The following is a 20,466-nucleotide window of genomic DNA, read 5'->3' as shown; positions in this document are numbered from 1 at the left end:
TGGAAATAAAACTTCTTTACAAACAAACGGGTCTCGCCTCCGCCGGCCCCTTCTTCTTCCCCTCCCGCTTGTTTGCTCTGGCGGAACGGCCGCCGCCGAGGGGAAGGGAAAAGCAAAGAGGAGTTTTCCCACCTCCCATCGCACGGAGCCCCCCGCTCGCTCCCCGGGCTCGGTGTCCCCGTGGGGCTCGGTGTCCCCGTGGGGCTCGGTGTCCCCCCGGGGCCCGGCTCCAGTGCCGGCATGCGGGACCGGCCACGGGAGCGGCCGGGGAACCGGGGCAGCCCGGCGCGGTGATAGCCGCGACTCCGGTGAATTAATAACGCTAATCTTAAGTGTATAATTGCCTAAGTGCTTTAAATGATCGCTTTGGAAAATGGATTGTTTCCACCCTTTAAAAGTGTCGCTCATCTGGCCGCGGCCAGCGGGCCCGGCAGCTGGTGCCCGGGACAGCCGGGCAGCGCTCGCCGGCTCGGGGAGCCGACAGATGGGCTGCGGGTCCCCCCGGCCCCGGCCGCTCCCCCCGGCTGTCTGCGAGCCCCCCCGGCACCCACCGGCCCTCCAGATCCCCCTCCCGATCCCCGGGCCGGGTCCCAGCCCGGTGCCCCCGTCCCGGGAGCTTTGCCCCGTTCGCCCCGAGCCCCGCGATTGTCGGCTCGGCCAAATGCGCAGCCACGCCTGGGGGTGAGAGCCCCCGGCCTTTGTGGATGGGGCCGGCTCTTTGCATGTGAATGGCGGAGTTTGGTAAATCCCCGGGCCTCGGCTGGGCGAGGAGGAGGAGGAGGAGGAAGGGGGGGTCGCTCCCAGCTCGGGGTTAATGAAGTGGGAAAGGAGTCTTTCAGAGAGGCCTGCAAACAACCCCCTCCCCAGGCAACAACCCCCGTCCCAAATCCTACATGGATTGACTTAAACCCAGGGGATAAGTGCTTTAAATTAATCTCATTGAATAAGAATGAGGCCAAACAAAACTCTTTAAAATCATATTAAAAATCTATCAAAGGACAACTTGCAGTGGGTGTGCTTTTCATTTTGTGAGCGCAAAGGCAAGGAGCATACAGCAACCTTCCTCCCATTTACACAGCAGGAATGTGAATCAAAGACATTCTCTAATATTTAATTGTCCTTGTAGCCGTAGCAGATTCCTCCTCTTACATTAATGAAGTACAAGGCTTCGTTACACGTTTGTAATTGCAATATTTAAATTTGCCATTTCACATCTGGAAGGAGCTGGAAATTCCCGTGTACCAGTGGAGCCAGCACCATAGCACAGTGCCAGGGTCCAGTTTGTGCTAGGAGGATGGGAGGAGAGAGCAGGACAGAGTCTCAAGGAATCCTCTGCTCTGGGAGGGGGGAATGGCTGTGCCAGAGTGGTGGGAAGGAAAGAGAGCAGAGGGGACAGGAGGGCTGGAGCTGTTGCTGCCAGGGAGATCTCACAGCAGAGCCAAGCTTCAAGATAAAGCAGTTTAGGGAAGACACCACAAGCTCTAAGCAGAGAGCACCACACTTGCCACATGAACAGCATCGCGTGTGGGAGGATCTCAACACCTGCTGGAGGACCAAGCTCCCCTCCAGCCTGTGTGCAGGGACTGAGATGGGGGCTGGTGTCCCACAGCAGAACCCACCAGCACTGGCCCTGCACCTACAGCAGCCCCTGAGCAGGCTGGAAATGTTTCCAGAGGATGGTGCCAGGTGGGCACAATCCTGGCAGAGCCCCAGGGGTAGGACAGGCTGTGCTGGGTTGAAATCATATGAAGAAAAAAAACCAGAAGAGTTGAGAAGCACCAGTCACAGCAGGGAAACCTTTGGAGTATTGCAGCAGGGATTTCTCCAGGGTACAGAGCCGAACAAGCTGCTGCTGCTGCTGGTTGGGTTCTGTCAGCTCCAGGCTCTGGATCCAGAGGGTGCAGTGGGTTTGCAGGGCCAAACACGGTCCTGGCTCTCAGGTTCCTTTTACCCAGCTCAAGGGCCACCTTCCTCCCCTCCTGGCACAGCTCTAACCAGGACCAGCACCCTCAGAACAGCCACAGAAGGAGCTGCCCTGCTGGACATGCCAGCACACACAAAGTCATCGCAATCAGCAGAATTGTTTCCAGCCAAGATATTCCACGGCTTCATCCAAGCACCAAACCAAACGATGTCAGAATGGAAAGCCCAGAGCACTGCTGCTTTTCCTGCCCTCTCCCAGGAGAAAACAAGGTGTTGTACACAGGGAGGTTCTGCTGCTTTCTACCCTGCCTAGTTTTGGTGCTCTCAGCAGTCAGGGACCAGGGCTGTGTCCTGTGTCTGACCCAGCCCCTGGTGTTCAACTGTGACCCTTGCCCCAAGGTGACCTCCTTGCTTTTCCCTAATCCAAAGCCTTGCAGTGAGAACTCTCCAGCTGCAGAGGAGAGGAGGGTGGGAGCTCCTACCACAGCTAAAGGACACGGAGCCAGAAGAGAGCTGAGAAAGCACAAGAGCATCTCCTGCAATCCCAGGGTGTGAGAGCAGGGAAGGCAAACCCAGCTAAGCCCTGGTCTGACTCACAAGCAGCTTTGCAGAAAAGTTACACAAAAGTGCCACAATTTCCAGACCAAACCCAGGGACTCTGGGCTGCAGGGCAGTGAGGCCCTTGCCCTCCACCACAATCCAGACAAGCAAACAGGACCAAGGCCAAAACCAAAGCTGCAGTTCCACCAACACTGCCAAACCCAGCTCCCACCCAGCCAAGACCCCTCCAGCACACACCATGTACCTCAGAGCAAGAGGGGACAAATCCGGGAGAAGTTCAGGGCAACATCCACCTGCTCCATGCCACGGGAATCCACTGTCACCCCTGGCTGCTCCTCTGGCATTTGGGTGCTCAGAGGATTTGGGAACCTCTGCACACAAAACACCCTGGTCCTGCTGCAGGTGGTGGAGATTTGCAGGTGGTGGAAATGATGGAACCCTAGAGCAGCTCACAGCTCCAAGCACCACCACACCCTGCCCTGCCTGAATGAAAGGGTGATTTGAGTGAAATCCACCCCAAACCTACCAGGTTCTTACTGAATTGAGTGGTGCACAAGGGTGAAGGCAGATCAGAGCCAATCTGGAGCTGCCCAAGTGTAAATGAAGGCGGAATTTGACTCCTGCCCACCCAGCCACAATTCACACACCTTTTTCTCACCAGCCTTCGAGTCTGTTAGGAGAAAACTCAGGTGCATGTGCATTTAACTTCAGGTGCATGTGCATTTCTTTTAACACTTTCTTATTTAACAATCTCCTCCTCTCTCTTTCCCTAATCAAGCAATCCAGCCCTATCTGCTAAAGATGGTGAAGCTGAAAGAAAAAGACACTCTAATATTTTTTAAAAATCACTTTATTCATCATAATCATTTGTACTGTTTCATGCCCAGTTAATACAGGCAGCAATGAGATCTCCTGATGTCTCTCACCTATGTGCTGTTGGCCTTTTTTCCCACTCTTATGAATTTGCCAATAGTCCCTATTAATTCCTACGTGACAGTCAGCCAGGAGAAGGTCATGTACTTTCCCTTCATGCACAAGAGCATTCCCAAACTTGCACTCTCTGCATCATTCTGAGTCATTTTCATCCTCAGGGGTTTCTTTTCTGTTTAAGTTGACATCTGCCTTATACCTGATTGCTCTTCCAAATAGTTCTCATAACTAAATCAGGTGGGCTTTGTTTTTATTTTAATCTAATAAATGTTTGTAACTTCATTGTCTCTGAAAATGATGATTAATTTGATACTGGAACCTTTCTGTCATCTTTCAGAAGTGTTGAAAACAGTATTGCAGTGAAATCAGAGTGTTTAATAATTGCCTGGGAGGAAAGAAAAATTCTGGTTTCAAAAGTTACCTGCACTTCAGAAATTAAATACTTTGGGGTTGATTGCTGCTCTCCTACAATCCTTTGTATGACTCACTACAGCCCAAAGTAGGTGCCCTCAATTCTGCATTTACAAGGCATCATTTTCATCTGTTTATACTCCTTTTTCAGTACTTTTCTTCCTTCTGACATCTGAAATTGCCACTGTTTGAGCACTTTCTGCTCCTGCATTAAACATGCCTGGCTCAGGTCATGGTGGGCTGCTCTTCCTCACCCCTTTCCTTGAGGAAGACACGTGCAGGGAGCAAAGTTGTGTTTTGGCTGGGTTTGTGCTGTTCTCACCCCTGCCCTGCTTGGTGCTTGTGCTCTAGGAGGGGCTGGAAGAAGCAGAGGGAGGGACAGGTGGGGGCTCACCTGTAGGGAAATCTCCTGCAGGCTTTGGGGGCATTTTCCCACCCACAGTGGAAAAGTTTGGGTTTCATTTCACAGACTCTGGTGAACAAGTGCCAGTCTCAGCACACTGGGGCCATCCTGCATCCCTTTTCCCAGAGTCCCAGTTCTCTGATGGGAACAAGATGGATGGCAAATGGGAAAAGCAAGAAGTGAAATCCATTAGCCCAAACAGGCCCAGGCAAGGCAGAGAACCCCAAAAGGCTGGGTCACGACTGGCAAGGGTTTGCAAGAATCTGCAAAGGCTTTAATGTTCAGAGAGGTGAGACATCTCAGACTCCCTCTGTGTTACATAATCAGGAATGACAACATGCTGCAGGCAAGGAGAAGTTTGGAGACTGCTGGATTCCACTCTGGCTCCTTCCCACAGTGACAATGTTTGTCCCCAGGAGCTCTGACAGGGAGTTCTGTGCCCATGAGCACTGCCCCAAAGGGACTGTGTGTCACTGCACTGAAGAGCTCTGCACAACCCTGCCACTGGCATCCCTGCAGGTGGCAATTGTGACTAACAGTGACCAGGGACAGACCCTGCCCAGGGCACAGAGGACAGGAGAGGAGGTGGCAGCAGTGTGGCTTCATTGCCTGAGACAGGAGCAGAAGTGCTCCCTGTGCAGTGACAGGGCACAGGGCAGATTTCCCTCTCCATGGTGCTCCTCCCCTGCCATGCTTACCTGGCTGGAAACAGCAAGTGAAGGGATTGTGGAGTGCTCCTTAGAGAGAAAAGCACCTCCTGCCTGCCCAAACTTGTCTCACTTCTATGTTGCACACACATCACGTTTCTCTGAAAATCACATTTAACCTTTTTTTTATTTTTCTTGCTAAAAAACCATCTCAGGAACACGGCGCATCTTCAGGAGGCCACATTGAACTGCAGCAGTGCAACAGGACACGCCCAGATTCCATTCCACTTGGACCTATGGAATGAAGGGGAGGAGGCCAAGATCCCCAGGATCCCTCCCACACTTGCCTGATAAATTGAAACACTCCTCAGCTGCTTTGGCAGGTCACCCTGACCCCCGGCTGAGGCACTCAAGCAGCTTTTACAGCCAAAGACTGGAAGGGCCTGGCTTATGCTGGAATCTGCTGGTTGCCAGCTTTTCTCTGCTTTTTCTTCTTCTTCTTGACCTTGGCTCCAGCAGTGTCCATCCCACTGGAATATTCAGAGCACAGGAGCTCAGCAAGGCGGCGTTTGCTGTGGGTCTTCTTGAGCAGCTCAGACCTGGGCAGGGGAAGAGCAGAGCAATTCAATTCAGGAATTCAGAACCCCTTCTCCTGCTGGGTGGGTTCCTGCAACGCCACTGACAGTTGCACATTAGAGAAGGAGCAGCTCCCTTTCCTTGAGGCTTGATTTGAAATTCTGCCTCATGCAAAATTAGGTTTTGTTGTGACAGGTTTCCACAAAGGTGGCAAAATATCACGGCGTTTTTCAAAGCAAGCCTTTGTTCTGTACAAATGCTCTTGCAGGGGTGGTGGGGAGAAGGAGGGAAGCTTGTGTGCCTGAAGGCTGATGAATGAGGTGACACAGCAGTTTGGAAATAATAATAATAATAATAATTAATAATAATAATAATAATAATAATAATAATAATAATAATAATAATAATAATACCAAAACAACCTATCAGCCCAATGACATTGAACAATGGAAACATTTTATAAACAGAGCTTAAATCCACAACCCCTCCCAAACAAACCAGAGGAAAATTAGAATGTCATGAGTCTAAATCCAACAGATTTTCTTTTCTTGCAGTGTCCTGCAGCCATCCCATGCACCTCACAGCCTCCCTCTCCAGAGACTGCCTTTTGCAAGAGTAGCTGCATTTTGCATGGCCACCAAACTCCAATATGGATGTCCCTGCAGCCCTAAACTGCCAGCTGTAAATATAAAAACCCACTCAGTATTTTCCCACCATGAGTTCTGCCACTGTCCTGCTCTATAACCTTGGGCAAAGCTCACCCTCAGTTATTTAAAACACAATTTCTTGGGTGCAGGATCAGTCATTCCCTAGCTCATTCCCATGGTCCTGGGCACAACAGGGTGGCCACAGCTACTGGGGTTGGCATCTCCCACCCTCCTCCTCATCACCACAGTGTCACAGCCCGGTTTGGGTTGGAAAGGACCCTAAACATCCCCTCATTCCTTTCCCTAGACCAGGTCTAACCTGAGCCCCTTCCAGCCTGGCCCTGAACAGCTCCTGGGTGACCTCTCTGAGCAAGTTCTGGTAAGGACCTGTAACAGATCTCACTTGTTTCCCAGAAAAACACAACAGAAACCTGTCTGTCCCTCTGCACATGAGGGAACTGAACTGAACAGCAGCCCCAGAGAGCTTTGCTGACAACACAGGGACTCAGCAATCCTAAAGGTGACACCTCAAAGTACCTTCAGGTGCCCAAACCCATGCTGGGTGTTGAAGAGAAGGAAGAAATTCTGGCTGCAGCAATGGCTCAAGGCATTCAAACACCCAGGGAGGACAAGGGAAGTGAACTCCTGGCTGCCTGGGGTGTTTTTTGCTCCCTTCCCACAGCCTGTGCAGGGGCATCCTCTGCTCAGCCCCCTCCACCAGTGGCTGAAGTTCCTATCTGACACTTTGATTGTTGTCTCCAAGCATTTCCTACAGTAATTCCTGGGTTTCCAAGCAACACACCAGTTTACTTAACAACAGGGAACTCTCTGCTGCAGGAGGACAAGGAATCCACCAGTAGCTGCAGGGCTGAGCTGCAGCTCAGCAGGGAGGTTGTCCAACACTTTATTATCAATCAGGTGAAATTGCTGCCCAATTAGTAAATCAATACTCCCTGCTGAGGTGATCAGCTGTACACAGAAAAGCAGGGATGCAGGGAAAAGGGAGCTCTCTCCCTCTAACCCAGGGCCACAAAAATCAATGGAGTTGTGCTGTGGAACCTGTGCTCACTCATCACAGAAGAAAAGCAGCTGTCAAGGCCCTGTGTAACCATGAGATGGAGGAGCTACAGGAAAGCAGCCTGCAGTGACAGCACACCAGGAAACTGCACCAGCTCAGGAGCCCTGATTCCTGCTGTAAAGCTGTAAATTCCCCTCTCTGCCCAACTGGTGACAGTCTCTGGGAGCAGCAAGATAACCACAGGGCACCTTCCCTCACCAAGGGTATGAGACAAAGCCCAGGAGAATGAGCAAGACCTTATCACTCACCCCTGAGCATCCGTGGGCGAGGTTTTTAATCTCTTTGGCCTCCATGTCCATTCTCCCAGCTCCCTGTGCTTTCCCTGGTGCTGAGAGCTGGTGGGATGTTAATTTAAGGGAGCTGTGTGGTGATACTGTGGCAAAAAGCTTCACAGAAGAGCTGTAAATGCAAAGATGCATTTGCAACACAGACAGAACCCATGTTCCCATCACTGGATAAGCACATGGGTGATGAGCATCTCTTGCTGTGATCTCATGTCTAGGGATCATGGTATACTGAGAGCAAGGAATAAAAGACTCAGGTTCAGAGCTGCCTGTGCACATCTGTAATGAAGCTGCAACCTCACAAAAGCTGGTACCAAGACCCTCAGCAGAGAGACAATAAGGACAAAGAGGAACTGTCCCCAGATGACTTTATCTCCTCAAAGGCTGGAAAAGACCAGGCCAAAGTTTTAAAGACAAAAAAAAAATAATCTGTTCTCCTTCAGAAAACTGGGATGTAAACACTGTTTAAACATGAGAAACTTGTGAATCTTGCTAAATACACCACTGAATGATGAAAAGGCAGGAGAGGAACATCTGGAAGAAAAAGTGTCCAGTGAAGGAAAGAGTAAAATCCTTCTCTCCTCTGCTTCAGCTCCCTTCTACATCCAATTACAGTTCCCAGCCTGCTGCTCCCCTTCCCCACCTGGCAGCCACAGGGATCTCAGGGATGCTGGTGCTGCCCAACCCTCCATCTCTGAGGAAATCTGAATGCTTTGGACTGATCTCCTTCTGCTGGCTCAGAAGATGCCTCTGCTCATCTTTCACCTCAGTGTGAGTGAGCTTGTTCTTGGAGGTGCCTCTCAACCTGGCTGGCATCACTGCCCGTTCCTTTGTCTTGCTGTGTGAGATGCTGCTGCAGTGCAGTGCACAGGTGTAGTGACCTTTAACCAACTCCCAGCATCTGCAGCATCCAAAGGCTCCCAAATTGCTCCAGCTGAGGCAGGAGGAGGATGAAGTTCTGACACACAGTCCCAGAACTCATGGTGTGTCTTTGGAGAGACCCGAGGAGGCCGTTCCATTTATCAGAAAACATTTCAACGTGGATTGCACCATCAATCTGCCTGACAGCATCTCCAACAGCTCCTTGACACTGTGCCAGCAGCAGAGCTGGGTTACCTCTGGGCCAAGGCTGCTGCAACACCTGCTTTTCCTACTTAGAGCATTGGATGAACCATCTGCAGCCAATGCAACCCTGTTTGGGTTGGTTTTGCTGCTGTTGTTTTTGCAGAGTGGGGGCAAGAAATCCATCAGCAATCCTCCACTGCTCTCGACAGGTCAACAGATGGCCCAGGTCCTCTGCTCCCAGCTGATGCAGACGCTTGAGAAGATCAAGGAAAATTATTACCCAGCCAGAATGAGCACCAGGCCTGTTCCAGAACACTCAGGGCAGGGTGGTCTCCACACTGGGGTGTGCTGAGCTGCAAAGCCCACCTTGCCCTACTGAAGTCCAATGCATTGCAGCCACACAGAAACCCCAGTCTCACTTTCACTGCCACCCCTTGGTCTTCACCCTATGGAAAAAGGACAAAAGCAGCACTGGGAGGCTGGGATCCCCCCAGGATTCTTGCTTCTGTCAGGCCCTTTCCCAGCCTAGAGGACAGAATATATTTCAATTAGAGAGAGATGACAATTTTTGGTGCACAGCCCCCAGCACAGAGGTTTTCCAGCTCTGTGGGCAAGCACAGTTAACTTGATTGGAGATGGAGCAAAGGCTCTGTGCTGCAGCCACAGTGGAACAGGACAGTAATAAAGGGCACTGCTGTATGCAGGAAACAATCAGATGGATTTTACAACTATAAAACTTCAATTTCATAAGAGGATTTCTTTTATAACATCATGATGTGGTAGCCAGGACTCACCTGTGTCCCTGAACTGCCTTAATGAAGAGTGATGGGGATGTTTCCTTTCACAGCAGCCATGTCTCTCTTACTCTCATTTTTGGCTCCATTTGCCCATGCTCTTACCTGAGCTCCAGTTTGGCTTTCTAGAGCAGACTGCCCAAAGTGAAATTCCCAGTGGGCAGAATTCCAAAGCTGCATTTTGACTAATTAAGTGATATCAGGAAAGCTCTAAATGTGCACATAAAAACTGGCAAGCAAAGTGCTTCTAATGATGAGACAATTGCTGTGCAGGGAGGCCCAGCTGCAGCCTTGAGTCACAAGCCCTGCATTTTTTCAAAAATTGTCAATGCCAAGATGTTTAAAAGTGGAACTAAGGATGTGAGGGAGGAGAGAAGGTAAAAGGCACCCAAAGGAAAGTGCTGCCCTGGCCACGTGGAGGACACAGGGCTACAAGGTCTGTTTCCCAGGAGCTGTCTGATTCTATCTGACCATGCTGAAGAATGAATTAACACAATGATCCTGCAGCCAAAGCCTCCAGGCCATGCCCATCTCCACATCAGAGCAATGGCACTGTGATAATGATGTACAGCAGTGCTCTCAAACTCCTCTCCCTGATCCCATTTCACTTGAGGGTTGGACTTAAACTCTGAAGCACGAAGGGGTTTTCACCTGTGTTTTTAGATCACTTTTTGCATATGCTGTAGAAATTCTTGATACTCATAAGTAAAATCAATCCTTCTGAGCATTTCTTGCATCAGAAATTCCTGTAGCAGGGAGTTCCCCAGAATCAGCTGAACTAAAGAGTCACCTTGCTTTCTGATGGCTTCAACTCACAAAAAAGCCAAATTAAGTTGCAACTGCTCACTGCAGTGAAAGCCTTTGGGGGCACACACTGATTTCAAAGGGAAAGCGGGCCCTCAGTTGATCCAGAATGCAAAAGCCTGAGCAGCACAGGGATGCATGGTGGAATGGCAGTGGGTCTGTGGCATGTGCATTGTGAAGGAGTCAAAAGACAAATCTATCTGGCCTGTCAGCCACTTCCTCGGCGTGCTGCGACTCCAGGCGAAGCAAGGACAGCTAATCCCTCAGTGGAGGTGGGATCAGCTTCCTTGCCTCCAGCCTGCAGTCAAAGCATGAGCCCAGACACTGACTAAGCTGATGTACTGTAATTCAATATGCAGTATCTGGTTCTTGCGCTCATCTCTCACCTCAACACGGCATTGCAACTTTCTGCAAACAGCGCCGGCAATTATTTTTCCGTCTTCAGATCGGGTTTTGCAAGATGCACTCCAGCTAAGGGGACAGCTGGTTTGCACAAAGACCTCTGAAAAATGCATGGAAGTTGACGTGGGCAACGAGGAGAGGGCTGCTCCCACATTTCAGCACTGAAACATCACACACCTGGCTGCTCCCTCTCACTGTCTCACCTTCCCCCAGCAGGCTCTCCAAGGAGGCGCCAAGCACAAAAGGAGACTTCAAAAGAAATGAAAAGTTTTCTTTGTCCTCTTAAGGAAACATTTAATGATTGCCTTTACCCCACTTTCAACCTGGAGTGCCTGCTCTTTATTCTCTAGGCAGGTGCTGAGAGATGAGGCTTTAGTGAGCAGCCTGATTAAAAACCAGTATCAGATGTTGGGAGACAATGTGTAATACGACAACCAACACTCACAGCATCATGTGAGAAATATAATTAAAAAGATTGCTCTGTGACTGTGCTGTTATAATTTCAAGCCTTGCATTTTACAATTAGAAACCATTTGTCTTCTAAATGGTGGGCTAAGTTTTGCTTTCTGCTTTGTCAGTGTGAAATCAAGAGCAATTCTCTAAGTTAATAGCATAATCTTGGATTTATGCAAGTGCAGACTGAATTTGAATCAATATTCACTTTTTCTAAACTATCCTATAAATACTAATATACCCTCTCCCTTTATGTATTTATTTTTTTAAGCACACACAGAGAAAGCTGATAAAAGCTAAGTTTCACAGGCAGGAACAACTGTTGCACATCACAACTTTGGCTATTTTTTTACAGGGTCTTAACTTTGCAGATGCTCCCGGATTTGAAATCTGGAGCTTGAGCTGTGACAGAGCTGTGCAAAGTCTGCCCACTTTCCTAGAGCAGCAGTTCTGTGATCCACGTGCAAATGAGCTCTCAAATCACTCTCAGACCATTTGTTCCAACACCTCCACATCCCCCAGCCCCACAGCTCCTGTGTGCAAATACCTACTGTATCTTGAGCTTGTCTGTGCTCTAATGGGATGAAGACTTGGGGAGGAGGAACCCCCATCTAAAAGAGGTTTGTAACAAGGGAAGAAGTAGCTCTAACAGAGTAGCAACATCACAGGAACAGAGAGAGGCATTGTTACAGGCCAAGTAATCCTGTGACACGCTACTGTCACTCATAGCTTGACACCCTGCTGGGCCAGCAAGACATCAAAGCCCACCCCATACCATCTTACATGCTCTTTATCAGCTAATCAGGCTATTCTTCCCGAAATAAAGCTCCCTTAAATCCCCTGCTCACAGGGGCATTCCCATCCTGTTGCCCATCTGCTGAGGAGGGTCAGCTGGAGCAGGAGGCAGAGCAGTGGCCTGTCCCTGGTGGCTGCTGAAAGCAGGACAATGCAGGCTCCAACTTTTTATTTTCAAATCCCTTCCCCTCGCATGTTTTTTTTCTTTTCACAGGATAGGTGCATGTGCAAGAGAAGTGCCCAGCCCTGGAACAATTATGTGGATTAGTGCTTTAATTACATGGCTAAGGTTTGCTAACAGGGTTTGTAGCAACAATTACACGGAAAAAGTCACAATTGATGCTGATTAAGAAAAAAGATTTTCCTCCTTTGAATTATTGCAATGATTTTTCTGGATCCTGCCATTGCACTGGGGAAGAGAGCATGTCCTCAGCACTGTGATCCCAAAAGAGAGGATTTTCTGTCCTGAACCAACTCAGAGCAGCCAGGATCAGATGCACTGAGCACCTTCAGCTCCCCTGCAGGCACAGAAGAGGGGCCAGGGCTCCTCCACCAGCACCAGGGAGTCTCCAGCTCCTTGCACGGAACAGGAGGACCCAGAACAGCCCTGAGCACACACCAGAGGGGATAGAGCTGAACTCTGGGCTTGCTGCAGACTATCCTCAGGAGAGATCCCACAGGATTTTGCAGAAATTCTTTTCCCAGAGCTACTCACACCTCCAGGTTTGCAGAGGGATCATTTCTACCAACAGATCTGCTTTTTTTACACACGATTCCTGGAGCAAGCCCAACCACCTTGAGGAGCAAAGCACAGCACAGCTCAGGAACATCAGGCTGACCTACCTTTTTGGCTTTGGTTTGGTTTTCCTCTTTGAGCCTGCAGTTGGAAGAGCAGTCAGGTTCTGGGGGGCATCTCTCAGCCCAAAGCTCTTGGCCACGTGGCCCAGGTGGAGAGATTTGATGTGGAAGATGTGCTTGAGGTCCTTGGGATAGGTGGTATAGGCACAAAGGAAAGACTGCAGTGCTGAGGGGAAGGAAAAACACCAGTGAATTCTGTTTGCTGCTGCATTTTTATATACATATATATATATATACACACTTAAAGATTCAGCTGTTTCAGCTGAAAGGACATGGGGCTGCTCCTTTGGGACACCTTCTGGTCAGCAGCTGGCAGAAAAGGTTGGCATGTTAAAAACCTGTGAAGGTTGCACAGCACTGGTACAATCCCAAAAGGTGAAGGTAGGTGCTGGGGAGGTGTTAGGAACTGAAACAAAGCTCCATTGAATTGCACTGGGTTTGGCTCCTGCAAGGCTGCTCCTCTGGCCACAAAAGGTGAATTTGTGGCATTTCTCTCAAGAGTCATTGATACTGAGTGGCAGCAGATAAGAGGAGAGTGGGAACAGGGATGCAGGGATGAAGAAAGAGAAGCATGGAGATGGCACAGGAAGACTCCTCTGATATTAGAGTCCCAGTAGTCCATGCATTTTTCACCAGTTACCAGCTAGTCCCTTATAAATATCTGAGAGCTGGATGGATTTCCTGACTCATCAGCACACTGAGAACAGAGCTCACCTTCTCAAAAGGGAAAAATAATAGAACTGTGTGCAAATTTCCCTTCCCATCTTTATATTCCTGTAATGCCCTTCCCTCAGGGCTCATTGCTCTAAAGACAATCAGTGCTCATATCATCCACTAATATGAGCACTACCTCTGCTCCTCCCCACCCCCAGAACGTTCACTACACCCGGGCTGGCCCCTGCTCTGGGAATAGAGGGACTTCCAGGAAGGAAACTGCAGCTCAGAAAATGCCTCCCCTCAATCCCCTGCTTGCTAAACCTCCTGTGGCCCCCCAGCCCTCAGTCCAAAGCACCTCTTCCATCTTCCTCTCCCTCTCACTCCCGCCAGCGGTGAGCTCTAAACTCTCACCTCTCCTGCCCTTGCCTGTTGAGCCACCGGACCAGCAAGTTTGCCCACAGCTTATGTCTAATCTCTTGGCAGCAGCCGGAGATTGGAGTTTATGAACAGTAATAAAAATGTCATTTTAGCAGATCAGCTCCTGGAAGGACCCAGGGAATCCATCAAAGCTCTGTTTACTGAGCAAAGCGAACTCCTTTTCCCAATCGATGAGAAGAAAAGATTGAGTTTTTTGCACCTTCTTCCCAATTTCACAATGCTGCTCTTTTAGAGGCTTCTGAGCACCAGGAGACCTGTGTTTTCCCAAAAAAGAGAATGCTAAATTCCAAATACTGTCTCAGTCTCCTGTCTGAAGGCCATCCTTCTGAGGGCTTATAAACCAGCTCAAATGCTCTCACAACTCCTGTTCTGCTGCTTTTTTTTTTTCATAAAGTTATTGGTCAAATTCACCTATGAGAAGGTGTAACTCTTCAAAGGGAACAACAGGAACTTGCTCTTGCTTTGAATTCAGTCCCATTGGAGCTAATACAGCTGTCTGCCTCACAGCATTTGAAATGGCTGATACTAAAGATCCTGTTATTATGAAGGCTGAGCTCACCTCCCACAGCCGTGCAGAGAGGAAAAGCTGCTGGTACCAACTCCCCAAATCAGAATTAGAAAATCAAAAGTGTCAAAGGCTCCCCTCTTCCCCAAGTCCTGACAGACATCTGCCAGACCCAGCTGTGAGCCAGAGCACACAAAAGCAGGGAGAGCTGCAAGGCACGAACCCAGAGCTGAGCTGAGAGCTGCAGGTCACAGAGCCAGCCCAGGAAACTGCCTCACCTCCGAGCAGCTCAGAGCTGAGATGTTCATTACAGCACCCAAGAGATTGATATGAAGACCTTTGTGGATGAGATTCTTTTTAAAATCTTTACTATCAGGTCTTTAGACCTCTCAGTGTTGCCAGAGTCATGTTTTCTGGCTTTTATGTGCAATTAGAGTGGCCAGATACTGAATGGTTTATTGGATTTTTTTTTTTTTAAGTTGAAATTCTTTTATGATTTTGTGATCAAAGAGACAGAGCTTTAGGAAAACAACTCACAAAGACTGGTAACAGTGCTGGTCAGGCCATAATTCATGTACAGGGTTCCTTACCTTGATGCCACAGGAACAAACTGTCTGAGCTGTTGAGAGTTTTTACCACACCAACACAAGTCTAAGGTAACATGTACTGGCTTGGAGTGGGATTTGGACTTGTGCTCATGTAAGACAGAGGATTTAGATTGGTCCTTTGCACCCCTGCATCTCCATTTTTTCTCCAGGAAAAGTAAGTGTGGAAAATCAAAGGAAGAAAAGAAAAAAGCCAAAAAAATAAAAAATGATGGGGGTTAGATGGGCTGGTTTGTTGTTATTTTAAACAGGGGATGAGAGGGTAATGGGATATGAAAGGGAGACAGGTGACATAACCTGTTCACCAGGCTCTCAGCACTGGCCCCAGGGCATGGCCCCAGCAGGGCTGGATAAACTGGGAGGCACTTTGCCAGAGCAGCTGGGAGCAGGAGGGAAGGATGCACCAAAACCACCACGGATTTGAGCATTGTGCCACAGCCCTGGGCTCCCGTGACTCTGCCCTGCCTCCCCACACACAGGTGCTGAGGACAGAAAGGAGGAGGCAAAATGCTCAACTGCTGGCTGTAAAAGTGGGAAGCGAGGAGGAGGAAAGCAGGGTTTGCTTCCTTACCCTCTCTGTAACTCAGGGGCACACAGGATCAGTCTCCTGAGCTCCTTCTGCCCCACAGCTCCAAAATGAAGCACCCATCACCAAGCAAAGCCTCGGGATGAGCATCCTCCACTCCTAAAAAGGGGCTCCACTCTTGCTGAGGTTCATCCTCCAGGTAGCAGGGCCCAGGCAGACCCCTCCTCCCACCCATCTCACTGCTGATCAGTCAATCAAGTTTGAAGGGCAGCACCTTCCCTGAACCATTTGATTTGAGTGTGAAAAGCACGGGAGGCAGAGGCAGAAGGGGAGAGCGGGCAGGGAGCCACTCGCCTTTGGAAAGCAGGCTGCAGCGCAAACACTGCTTATTAACATTGACTGGGTCAGAAAATGGGGAAAAACAGAAAAAGAGAGAGAAACAAATGCATCTCTGGCACAGTTTCCAATTGACTGTCTGCCATGAAAGCAAAAGCCAGCTGCCATGTTAATTATTCATGATGCCTGGCTCAGAGGGGAGGAAGAGGGGCTTATGGAAGCCACTCAGCAGTGGAAAATTTGCATATGTAGATAGCAGAGTTGGAAAAAGAGGTGGAGTGCTCCTCTACAAGATAAACGGGATGCACAACATTTCAGCACTTCCTGATGTATTTTCTGCGCTTCTTTTCTGTGGCTAAAGAAGTTATTCATGCTGAGGTCAGCAACAAGTGTGTGCACAGTGACACTGGCTAGAAAGGAACCACAGAGGTTTTTTAGGTGTGACCAGAGTTATTCTCTGGTTGTTCCTGTCACAGGCATTTCAGGTTAGAAGTTTGCATGGGGTACAAGAAATCCCAAGGGAGCAGCAAGAAGCTCATCCATGCAGAATGAAGGATTATGATTGTTTTAGTCAGATGTTTTGAGATGGTGGATTTAAAAGAGCAGCTACAAAACTGCACCACACATGTGAAAATGGGTGCAAGCTGCTTGTGTAGCAATTCCAACACTTTCACTGCAGGAGGAAGGTGTTTGAAAACCCCAAGGAACTGAAATCAGCCCTGCAACTGCTGGAGGTAGAGTGAGATTTCAGCCCAGGGATGTGCAGTGGTGGGGAGAGAGCAAAGAGTGAAACAGCAGAATTTCAAATCCTTCGCCCCTCAATACAACCACACATAATCAAAAGCATGCAGAATAACTGGGGTAAGCAGATAGTCACAGGAGATACTCTGGACTGTGTCATCACCTGAGAAGGGAGTACAACTTTCAGAAATAAACAGTACCTTGATCTCCTGAATGATCACTTCTCAAAATTCCTAACAATTTTCATGCTGAAATTCATTTTTGTATTGAAAACAGCCTCTCCTTCTCCAGTTTCTCCAAACTTTGTACAACTCCAAGAGCAATTTCCCCATATGGTTTTGGCCCCCTTGGAAGGTGATTTCAGGTGATTTCACCTGTCCCACATCTGTATGCAGGTGCACACAGCAGGTACACAGAATGGTAAACAGGAATGATGCAGACAATTCAAATTCATCTCACTGGATGAATTAAAATTAATCTTAAACTGGAAATTAAATTAATTATGAAATTAAAATTCATCTTAAATGAAATTAAAATTCATCTTAAACTGGAAATGCTGCAGAACTGAAATAACTTCTACACAAGCTGAGAGAGCAGGGCTTGACTCAGAGCAATGAGGTAAAAAAGAAAACAATCAGGAAGGGAGATGTCGAAAGACGAGACTCAAAAAAAGGGGAGAGGCTCCAGTCCTAAATCCTGTGAGCAAGAATGGCTTAGTCTCTTTCATAAAGGGTTTGCATTTTGTGGACTTGTAACTCAGAGTCAAATTCCCAGTAAGTGCCCAGGAGCTCTGGGCCTGACTTCTCACAGTGCCTACTCTGCACCACCTTTATGGCTCCTCTTAGGGGACAGTTTGGTGTTTCTTTTCCTACCACATCCCCAGCAAGATTTTAATCTTTCTCCCAAATCTGTCTTCCTCTCCATTTTCCAAACTGAGAGGAAGAAGGGCAGAGTCTCTTACACTGCTCAGTGCCAATGGCTTGGAAAAGATGGCACACCAAACCCCACACATGTACACAGCTGCAATTACCAAGTCCATCCCAGTTTTTATTCTTCCTGCTTTTCTGAGTTGTTGCCCCTCTCTCTTTTATCTCCCATCCCACACAACCAGCTCCAATCCAAGATCTTTTACTGGTTAGGGTTGCATCTTGCCTTTCAGGGTTCAAATTCACCCCTGGGGTGAACTGGAGGCATCTGATGGGAACTGCAGCAGGATGTGGTGAAGAAGTCACCCATCCCCTTCCCAGCACAACCCACTCACTCCTGTGATTGGGTCAAAGCCCTTGGATGTGAATCCCACTGAAAGCCAAGACTAAATCTCATTTGCACATAATATGGGAACGCCAGAAATTAACATTTAATATCACCACAAAGCCTTCTGGGCCTGCCTCAGCCCCCTGCAGAGCCCAGCAGCCCCAAAATGTTTCTTCCACGTCTTTTCCCTGATGCTGTGCCCCAGAAGAAAACCTTGGCAGCTCCTCTGAGCCCGTGTGGGATAAGTGGAAGGAAATCACTGACCTTTCTTGGCCCACTGGACAGTCCCCTCGCTGGAGTGGACGAGATTTTCAAATTTTGTCTGCAGAACTGTGGCCCTCTCCCGGACTTCCTGAGGGTTCTTGCCACAGGATTTCTACCAGGGAGGCAGGAGGATTAGAGGAAAGAGAGAATTTGAGTCAGGAATAATGAAGCAGTTTACAATAGATTTAATAACAGTAAAATCACACAGCAACTACCCAGGGGCCAACAAAGGTAATCCTCTCAATATTACTAGAGGAAAAAAAAAATCCAGATAAAGATGTTAAAGTCAGAGCAGCCAGTGAGCGCCGTGTGGTGGGGAGAACAAATCAGTTTTAATTTTGTGTTTTCTAACATCTATCACCTATCTTTTTCCTTTGCTTTTCTTTTCCCTTCCCTTTTTTTTTTTTTGTGCTTCCAGGTACAACAGGCCAGATCCCACTGCCAGTTTCCATTGGAATTATTTGGAATAACTCCCTCCAGACCCTACACTAACAGTTTCAGAGTGATGCTGCAAGCTCCCCTGTGCCCTTCCCCAAAACACCCAGGGCAGGAGACCATGAGATCCACAACCACCCCCGAGCTCCAGAGAAGAGACAAATTCAGCAGCTGTGAACAAAGGCAACCAAATGAACTTCTCATCAATTCCAGCATGGATTTCTACATGAAGTTTCCTGACTGCCAACACATCATATTTGACTGGAACTGCCATCACTTGGCTCCTCTAGAGCAGGACAAGCCCCTTGCACCAAAGGCACGACAGAATAAACTTTCTCAGGCCAAAAGGGCAATTTTGCACGTGTTCCAGCTTTCCTGGGATCAGACTGTAGGATGCACTTCAGGAAATGGAAAACAAACATTCCTGGGAGCAAGCTGTTACTGGGAGGAGAAGAGAGGCTCTCTCCCTCTCTGCGGGATCCAGGCAGAGAAAGGAAATGTGGACCAGAAAAACAAGTGAAATTTTTGATGGAAAGCTGACAGCAAAGTGCAAAGCCAAGCATCCATGGATGTGCACCTCTCCCAGAAAAGGGCCACAGTTCTCCAGTGAGACTCAAGACAGGGACCAGCATCCAAGTGTGAGTGCCAGATCCAAGGCAGCAACTTGGTAGTGGTCAGACCCCTCACCCCAGCAGGGCTGACAATACAAACACCCAGCTCCTGGGATTCTGGAGGAGCCCTGTGCCAAGGCAGCAATCCTGCTGCTCCTCTCTGCCAGATCTGCATGCTAATGCTGCAAACCCCTCTTTCCTCTGCACTGCTGCCAGGCCAGAGCAGCCACATCCCACTGACACCACAAACAAACCCCAGGGACCCTGGGGGCTGCCAGCACCTGACACAAAATGCTCTCCTGTCCCACATGTGCCACTCTGTACCCAACAGCAAATGTGCCCAGAAACAGACCTCAAATGTAGTTTAAATTTGCACTGTGCCCTCTCTGAAACTCAGGATCCCACAGCTTCCAGAATTGCAGGTAATTCCTCAGCAAAGCAAACACACCTGGGGCTGCAGCTCCTGCTCGCTCACTGCCTGGACTGACTGTCCACCTGCCCCTCCAAGGACAGCCTGGCTCTTTTAACTCATCAACTCTCCCAGGTTTCTGCTCTCTGCTGTCTCCCAATCCCCTCAAGAAAGGCTCATGACCCATCTCACAGAATCACAGCATCTTTTAGGTCAGAAAACACCTCCAAGATCATCGAGTCCAAACTTGGACTGATCATCACCTTGTCAACCAAACCATGGCACTGGGTGCCACATCCAGTTTTTCCTGAACACCTCCAGGGATGGGGACTCCACCACCTTCCTGGGCAGCCCATTCCAAAGCTTGACCACCCTTGCAGTGAAGAAATTCTTCCTGATGTTCCACCTGAACCTCTTCTGGCACACTTGAGGCTGTGTCCTCTCCTCCTGTCCTTGTTCTTTGGGAGCAGGTCCTGACCCCACCTGGCTGTGAGTTGTTTTTCCTGAACCTCTTTTTCTCCAGGCTCAGCCAGTTCCCTCAGCTGCTCCTCACACAATTCACTCTCTGGACCCCTCCTCACCTTCTCTGGACACTCCTTTCACAGATTCCTCTAAATTCAGGTGTGCCCTGAAGCTGAAACCATCCCCATCCAAGGACTCTGCAGAGGTTCAGTGACCCCCAGGTGCAGCTGCCTGCCCCAAGTGGCCACTCCTTGTTGTCACCACCAACTTTCCACTGCCGTGAAACACAAAACTTTCTGGCCCCGCCTGCTCCTCCCGGCCCCCGGCACTTTCCTTTTGTTCAGCCTCCTGGCAGCACCAAGTGTCACCTTCCCAGCGCTTTTTAATATGAATGTGAAATTAGTGAGGTTTGCCCTTTCCCCTGGCGGACAGAATCCTCTGTTATTAAAAAGTAAAGCACTTTAATAATGAAAACTTTTTCTCTTTTTCCTGTGTTTTAACTGTTTAAAATTAATGAGAAGGGCATAACGGTTGTCAAAGCGATATTGAAAGCTGGGTAGCCAGGACCGAATAAGCACGAAAATCCCTCCAG

The 20,466-nt window shown here is 48.9% G+C and overlaps 1 protein-coding gene across 2 annotated transcripts in view; it reads right to left on the bottom strand.

Annotated features, from left to right (window-relative positions):
* Positions 1-5,043: 5,043 nt before the first annotated feature.
* The window catches only part of DDX31 (DEAD-box helicase 31), a 43,257-nt gene continuing 27,834 nt past the window's right edge, over positions 5,044-20,466 (bottom strand). The window contains exons 18-21 of one of the 2 annotated variants that reach the window (XM_030961546.1): positions 17,958-18,069; positions 12,617-12,797; positions 7,425-7,575; positions 5,338-5,474 (exon numbers count right to left, since the gene is read on the bottom strand). In XM_030961546.1, the coding sequence (XP_030817406.1) occupies positions 5,469-5,474; positions 7,425-7,575; positions 12,617-12,797; positions 17,958-18,069 (450 nt within the window). In that variant the 3' untranslated portion in view covers positions 5,338-5,468. Of the gene's footprint in view, positions 5,475-7,424; positions 7,576-12,616; positions 12,798-17,957; positions 18,070-20,466 lie in introns of both variants that reach the window. The other variant, XM_030961547.1, reaches the window with a different exon arrangement.

This window comes from Camarhynchus parvulus, chromosome 17, assembly GCF_901933205.1.
Source record: "Camarhynchus parvulus chromosome 17, STF_HiC, whole genome shotgun sequence".
Lineage (NCBI taxonomy): Eukaryota > Metazoa > Chordata > Aves > Passeriformes > Thraupidae > Camarhynchus > Camarhynchus parvulus.
The sequence above is the reverse complement of the archived record's forward strand: the minus strand, read 5'-3'. Positions and strand labels throughout refer to the sequence as shown.